General features: G+C 37.7%; 1 protein-coding gene across 1 annotated transcript in view; it reads left to right on the forward strand.

Moving 5' to 3' along the window:
* Positions 1-8055, forward strand: part of nomo (nodal modulator) — a 32983-nt gene extending 24928 nt beyond the window's left edge. The window contains exons 26-31 of the mRNA XM_062032757.1: positions 1890-1973; positions 2976-3086; positions 3197-3298; positions 5692-5811; positions 5917-6009; positions 6086-8055. Of these exons, the coding sequence (XP_061888741.1) occupies positions 1890-1973; positions 2976-3086; positions 3197-3298; positions 5692-5811; positions 5917-6009; positions 6086-6217 (642 nt within the window). The 3' untranslated portion in view covers positions 6218-8055. The remainder of the gene's footprint in view (positions 1-1889; positions 1974-2975; positions 3087-3196; positions 3299-5691; positions 5812-5916; positions 6010-6085) is intronic.
* Positions 8056-8488: the final 433 nt, after the last annotated feature.

An 8488-nucleotide genomic window follows, 5' to 3' on the forward strand; every position in this document is an offset into this window, starting at 1 on the left:
TTGAACATATCCACAAAGTTCCCTATTGTTTACAATGATGGCCGCCAGAAGTGAGAGAGATTCGGACCGAGAAAGCGACGATTTCCCCATTAATTTGAGCGAGGATGAAAGATTTGTAGATGAGGAAAATGCAAGTGAAGGACTAGTGGGGAGTGGAAGCGATTTAGATAGGGAAGATGCTGTGAGAGCCGGGGGTGACCTGATATTCAGCTGGGAATGACTACAACAGTAAATAAACACAAGACATATATATACTCTATTAGCCACAACACAACCAGGCTTATATTTAATATGCCACAAATTAATCCCGCATAAAAACACCTAGGTGTTTGTTATGCTAGCTCCTAGCTCCTAGCTACTAGCTCGAGCTAGTTATAGCTCGAGCGGGTTATATGGACGGGATCCCGTATATATTACCCGCCATTACAATTCAAACACCTGCACAACACACACACTCACTCAGCCCAAAGAACCGTTCACCTAACCCAAGGTTCATAAAGCTTATATATTTAACCAAAGTTACGTACATGACACGCACGTACGGGCAAGCAATCAAATGTTTGGAAGCGCGCGGGTGGGACGTGATATTCAGCTGGGAATGACTACAACAGTAAATAAACACAAGACATATATATACTCTATTAGCCACAACACAACCAGGCTTATATTTAATATGCCACAAATTAATCCTGCATAACAAACACCTAGGTGTTTGTTATGCTAGCTCCTAGCTCGAGCTAGTTATAGCAAGCGATCAAATGTTTGGAAGCACAGCTACGTACTCACGGTATCGCGTCTGTGTATCCAAATCAAAGTCCTCCTGGTTAGAGTCTCTGTTGTCCGAGTTCTTCGATCTTGACTGCATTTTTCGGGAATGTAAACAAACACCGGCTGTGTTGTGTTGCTGGCTTCCCTCGCAAAATATCCGCTTCGCACCGACAACTTTCTTCTTTGCTTGCTCAGCTTCTTTCTCCATAATGCAATGAACAAATTGCAACAGATTCACCAACACAGATGTCCAGAATACTGTGGAATAATGAGATGAAAACAGAGCTATTTCGTATTGGCTTCAATGGGGAAGCCATACCTCTGTTAAACTGGCTATGTCACGCGCATATGTCATCATACTGAGACGTTTTCAAGCGGAAGTGTGGCTGGAAATTTAAAATTGCACTTTATAAGTTAACCCGGCCGTATTGGCATGTGTTGCAATGTTAAGATTTCATCATTGTTATATAAACTATCAGACTGCGTGGTCGGTAGTAGTGGCTTTCAGTAGGCCTTTAAATTTCTAGTGTCTCCCAAAACTGAAATTTAGTAGCCAAATAATAGAATCAATAAGTGCTTAGTATTTTTGAACAGAAATGTAGATAGAAGCATGTTACAACAGAAAGTAATCAGCTATTAACAATAAATTAAACAGTAGATTAGTAATATTTTTGACCAAATAATACAACTGGATATGACACAATATTTTACTGCATATGTCAACAGCTAAATTAGGACCCCGTTTTGAAATGGTTATATTATCATCGACTATATATATATATATATATATACACACATATATATATATATATATATATATAAATATATATATATATATATATATACTGTGTATATATTATTATCAGAGAATATATATGTATACATGTTTGTTTGTTAGTTAGTTATTGCGGGGTGCTGCAATAATTATTGTGTTATAGATTTTAGGCCATATCACCCATGCCTAGACTAGAGAAGAGGTGCAGTGATAAATGATAATTTGCTTGAATCAACACACAACCTCTCAAAGATCAGGTGTCACAACATGATGCTCTGATTGACGTTTTGTATATTGTCTGTTATGCACTAAAATTATTTGGCTATTATTCACTACTTTTCTACAGCCTGACTGCAAATACCTGATTCAACTGCGAGCTGAAGGCAACGACCACATAGAGAGAGCTCTACCTCAGCAAAGAGCCATAGAGGTAAGCAACACATTTATTATATGCTTCTTTTTCCAAGGACACCATGGCTGACTATGGATGCATCAATTTGATTGATAGAGGATCATTTAAAATAAAGTTGTAAAAAAAAAAAAATTGTTCATATTTGCGCTATAAATTGAGCATGCTAATCTAATCACCAAAGAACGGGGGCTTTATAAGCAGCCTAATCTATGTTTTGATCACCAGGAGTAGTGCTGTAACTGTACTTACGTGGCACTCACAATAAAGAGGTCATTTAAACTCCTTGCTAAACAAAAAAACAGCACCTATCGAATCATGTAACTTACAGAATGTTGCATTGCATGAATCTTGCATTTCATGTATAAAGTCATTTAGCAGGATTTAGCGACTCATAGAGTCATATGCTCGCTCCGCTAGGTTTTGTGTGCCCAAGTTTATGTTATGGGAAACTATTGTAACACTCTTCGCTGGACTTACGTATACCTGTTTGGACCAAATATAATTTTTTGTATTGCGTGGGGAACTATTTCCTATATCATTACTGTGAAAATCTGTCTGTATAAACACAGGTGCCCACTAATAGTTTAGTAAATGTTATTGTTTGTAACTGTGATAACAAAATCAATCCCAGTTAAGTTCCAGTTGTTACATAAACAAGCTGTTTTTGTCCCATTGTCATAGCGAAGTTTTCTGGATGCATTCCTGCCAGGAGGACTGAACTCTTTCCTTCTTAAATCGTCAGTGTGGGAACATAGACTTTGACCAATCACATGGGTGCATTCTGAACAGGAAACAAAAGCAGAGATAATCCCACTGCAAGTTAAAAACCTTTCACTTTGTAATTTGTCTTCTTTTGAGAAGTGCAGGCCCCCTAATCTATCTTGCAAAACTGAAAAGGCCTTAATTCTAGTTAATTCTCTGTTATTCGCTCACTCCGTGTGATTTGCTCACAGCTTTAACTACATTTGGAGTCCAAGCCTGCAGATCTACATTCTGCACCATGTTCACCCTTCTTTTCAGGTCGGCAGCAGTGACATTGAAGGAATCAACATCATCGCCTTCAGACAAATCAATCAGTTTGACCTGAGCGGGAATGTCATCACATCTCCAGAACATTTAGCGACTCTATCGGTAGGCCCGTGATTTGATTATTATGTAAACCTCCTTGGCTTTATTTATATAGAAGGAAAGTATGAGATAAGCAAGGTTAAGCAAGTTATTTCTCTCTCTTCTCTGCTCAGGTGAAGCTGTATAAGAGTGACAATTTAGACAACCCCATCAATAGTGTTTGTCTGGGCCAGTCCCTCTTCTTCCATTTCCCTCCACTGGACAGAGATGGAGAGGTAACACCATGCACTTTGTTTCGAAAAGTATTAGACCGACCCTTCGGGATTTTGCAATGCTGCAGTCCTGCCAATTTATGAAAATTCTACCAATCCCCATGAAATATGTGTGAACTCTCAATTTTTTTCATTCCCAGCAATGAGTTTGCAAATTTTAGCCAATCATCGTCTAATGTGTCCTTGAGCAGTACTCAAATGTTTTCAAACAAACCAATTATGTCCCTTTTATTGCTTACCCAAATCCTAACTTCCTTATGTACATATAAATTAATAAATGATTAATGGGTTATACTTGTATAGCGCTTTTCTACCTTTTAAGGTATTTAAAGTGCTTTGACAGTATTTCCACATTCACCCATTCACACACACATTCACACACTGATGGCGGGAGCTGCCATGCAAGGCGCTAACCAGCAGCCATCAGGAGCAAGGGTGAAGTGTCTTGCCCAAGGACACAACGGACGTGACTAGGATGGTAGAAGGTGGGGATTGAACCCCAGTAACCAGCAACCCTCCGATTGCTGGCACGGCCACTCTACCAACTTCGCCACGCCAGTTTGGGGTCACATTGAAATGTCCTTATTTTTGAAGGAAAAGCACTGTACTTTTCAATGAAGATAACTAGGGATGTCCGATAAATGCGTTAAAAATGTAATATCGGAAATGATCTGTATCGTTTTTTTTATTATCTGTATCAGTTTTTTTATTTTTTTTTATTTTTTTTTTTATTAAATCAACATAAAAAACACAAGATACACTTACAATTAGTGCACCAACCCAAAAAACCTCCCTCCCCCCATTTCTTTCTGTTATCAATATTCTGGTTCCTACATTATATATCAATATATATCAATACAGTCTGCAAGGGATACAGTCTGTAAGCACACATGATTGTGCGTGCTGCTGGTCCACTAATAGTACTAACCTTTAACAGTTAATTTTACTCATTTTCATTAATTACTAGTTTCTATGTAACTGTTTTTATATTGTTTTACTTTCTTTTTTATTCAAGAAAATGTTTTTAATTTAGTTATCTTATTTTATTATTATTTTTAAAAAGTACCTTATCTTCACCATACCTGGTTGTCCAAATTAGGCATAATAATGTGTTAATTCCACGACTGCATATATCGGTTGATATCGGTATCGGTAATTAAAGAGTTGGACAATATCGGATATCGGCAAAAAGCCATTATCGGACATCCCTAAAGATAACTTGAAACTAGTCTTAACGTTAAAGAAATACACTCTATACATTGCTAATGTGGTAAATGACTATTCTAGTTGCAAATGTCTGGTTTTTGGTGCAATATCTACATAGGTTTATAGAGGCCCATTTCCAGCAACTATCACTCCAGTATTCTAATGGTACAATGTGTTTGCTCATTGGCTCAGAAGGCTAATTGATGATTATAAAACCCTTGTGCAATCATGTTCACACATCTGAAAACAGTTTAGCTCGTTACAGAAGCTACAAAACTGACCTTCCTTTGAGCAGATTGAGTTTTTGGAGCATCACATTTGTGGGGTCAATTAAACGCTCAAAATGGCCAGAAAAAGAGAACTTTCATCTGAAACTCGACAGTCTATTCTTGTTCTTAGAAATGAAGGCTATTCCACAAAATTGTTTGGGTGACCCCAAACTTTTGAACGGTAGTGTACATATTACAACAAAAATCCTCTATGGACTGATTAGAGGAACTCAAATGTGTTCATTGTTACAGCAACAGTCCAAACTTAAAACCTTGTTCGGTAATAACAAGGTTACGGTTCAGGCTCTATTTGTAACTAACCTCGAAACATTCAGGGTTAATTATTGTATGTCATTGGTTATGGGTATTGATTTATATTCATATATGTAATAAAGTGTTACTACTTTATATCACTTGTTTTTTAATGGGTGTTTAAACTTTCATGGCTTTGTTAAGCCATGAGCGGTACCAATGGCACCCGATTCATGAGGCTTTAGGTAACGTTGGGTTAAAAGTCATCAGCAAAATGATATTTATTATATTACACCAGAAAACATTATTTTTATTGAGGCTCAAAAATCAGAGAGATATTTGTTTGCAGTGCAAAGTCAGGGTTTTATGCAAAACATGTTTGTGTAATGTGTAATGATATTAAAAACTCTTTCAGAATCAGTAAATGTATGACGTGTGTGTGTGTTTTGACCAGTAATTTACCAACATTTCTTAAGTAACTACTTTTAAATTGCTTGTTCATCCTCTATTGGAATGCAGAGGATGTCTGATCAAATTCATTGTGGTTGTTACCTTGCTTTTGTGCTTATGTTAACTATTCTTCCTCACTCCTCGTCCGTGATCTCTGTGGGTGTGATGATATATACTTTTTTTAATATGATGTCCTGTTGTTGCCCTCTCCTGGTTCAGGGCTACGTGCTGATGCTGTACTCCACATTGTCCCGCACGCAATACGACTTCACGCTGCCTCAGGTCTCCTTCACTTCAACAGGCTACCATAAGCACGTCACTCTTACCTTCAATCCTACTGTAAGCAAGGCTTTTTCCACAATTGATGTTTTGTGGGAGGTCAGATATTCGACTATAAAAAAGTATTTTTGTAGCCATTGACACATGCCATGTGTTCCCCCGCAGCGCAAAGTGCCTGACCAAGATGTCGCCCAGGGCTCCTACATTGCTCTCCCCCTTACTCTGCTGCTCCTGTTAGCGGCGTACAACCATGAAAAGGTATGCCACCTCCAACTTCCCATAACCTTCAACATGGCTTTTCATCTGTGCACGTCCGTCCTGACTTGTCTTCCAGGTCATCCCCTTCCTGTTGCAATTGGGGAATCGTATCCAGGGTGTGAGGAGCATTACACAGGCTAGCAGTGATAGTGCTGCCTTGGACGAGGCCAAACGTCAGGCCAAGAGGCAGAAGGCCCGGCGCACATGACGTGCCTCACACCACATGGTCATGTGTTAAGTAGTCCAGGGGTAATCATGGTCACAGCACCTGAAGTCCACCTGGACATTGGAAGTTTGCATCATTTGCTAGTTTCCAACCGTGATTCTCTTGAGCTATTTAGCTTGGTGGGGTTTATTCAACTAAAGTGCCCCACCCAAAATACACTTAACACTTCATCAGTTGTTCTGGAGCAAATTTCTACTTTTTATAAGAAAATATTAATCATGGAATGAGTCAACTCAAAAATGTCACCTGTAAACACTGGAATACATTTACTGTACCTGCAAACGGGTCAACTCAAACAAAACAATATTTTTTTCCTGAATTTTTGCAGGTTGTCCGATACAAAAAAGAAAAAAAATGGTTCTGTGGTGCTCATTTCAGGACCAGACCAGTCCAAGTGAACATAATTAGCTGTATTGACATGGAGGATAGATGAGATTAAATTTTATGTTTACAGATTTGTAAAAACCTTCCATTAGAACATTAGTTAAGGAATTTTTGGACATATGCATATTTTATTTACTCACATTTAACTTACTAGACCGTACATTTTGCACCTCCATTGATCAAGTATCCATTCACACGCCATGTCCTCTGCTGGATTTGAACTCATTGAATATAAAGGTGTTGTTAAATACATTGTATAATTTAAACTAATTTACACCTCAACTAAATTAACACTCATCTTAATAATCCTACCACAAATGATAGCTAATAATCTCACTTGACTGACGTAAAAACAGAACATATTGAGATGCACTCCCTTTAGTTGTCAGGTTTCACAGAAAGACTGCTTTTTTTTCTCTTTTTTTGGGGTGAGGGAGGGGATTCTAAGAAGAAAATGGGCCTGATATAATTTATTACAATGACTGATTAAATGTGACTGTGTGTTCTGTTAATAGCTGTTTTAATAATTATGTTGAGGTTGAGAACCCTGAACAGTAAATTATCTCTAGGTTCTGTCACGATAGATTAAAATGAATTCATCATAGGTTTGTCTTACTTATGAAAATGTTGCTGTTTTTCCAACCGTCTGTTCACAAGCGGTAGAAAATGGATGGATGGATGGATGGAAGGTTGCTGAAAGTTCCAAACCACTTGACTTTTTAAACCAACGTTTTCAAACATGTTCTAATGATGCACATCTATTGTGACTTGATTGGTTTGGTTGGGATTTGAAAGGGGAATTTATCAAAAGGCTTGTAATTGTCAACTGTTATTTTCATAAAGTTGAAGTGGAAGAAAACTTGGCTGGTGTATAATGTCACCTCAAGGGGGCAATGTGTGTTAAGAAAGTCCTCAACTCATTTTCAACCTGCCTATGAAATTGACTCTGGTTTTCAAATTCACCAAGCACCACCCCAGAAAACACTTGGCTCTCCAAGTACCATCATGATGACCAATGTTAAAATACAGTAGCATAGTAGGCCTAAATATTCATTAAAAACAAGGCAAAGGTTTTTTAACAAGTGTTTGTAATGTGTTTGGCTACTCTAACATTACGCTCAGGTGGAACAGTAACACTGTGTTTGAATGTTTAAATTAGTGATTCTTTGGTGTACCACGAGATGGAGCCCACAGTTTGAGAATCACTGCTCTAGATGAATGGTTGTTGGCATGTAGGTCCAACTAAAACACGCATATACATGTAAAATGAGGGTGCTTTTCAGAGTCCTGGCTCTTGTCTGTCCATCGGGGAGAGTGAAGGCCATTTGTGTCCCGAGGATAACAATTAAATTAACTGTAAAATAATTGTGTCCAAAGTGTCCTGCACATAGATCTGATTGCGTGTTTAATAAATAAAAAATAACAGATGTAATGTGAACTACCTTGAGCAGTGGAAAACTAACATGTGTTCCCAGTCCCAGCTACCTAAAATACATATTTAAATTATATTGATTGTTTTATTTTGTGTTTATTTTTCCCACTGTACTTAAAGTTTATTGTCTAAACAAATCACACTTAAGTTTAAATTCACTCTGTGGTGTTACCCTAACACAGGGGTGTCAAAATTGTTTTCATTGAGGGCCACATTGCAGTTAAAGCTGCCATGAGAGGGCCACTTGTTGCAGCAAATAATATATTAATTTGCCTAAGCATTTTATTTGTTTATGTGCACTGCAAGTTACAGTTACATTGGCAACTCAGCCACCATAATTTTACTGTAATGGTGTATTTTTTTATTTTTTTTTTTACAAAATATTACAATGAATGGACAAGCAGTACCACTGTCTTGTTTTAATTGTGGCAACTGGA

The sequence above is a fragment of the Entelurus aequoreus genome, linkage group LG22 (genome assembly GCF_033978785.1).
Source record: "Entelurus aequoreus isolate RoL-2023_Sb linkage group LG22, RoL_Eaeq_v1.1, whole genome shotgun sequence".
Taxonomy (NCBI): Eukaryota; Metazoa; Chordata; class Actinopteri; order Syngnathiformes; family Syngnathidae; genus Entelurus; species Entelurus aequoreus.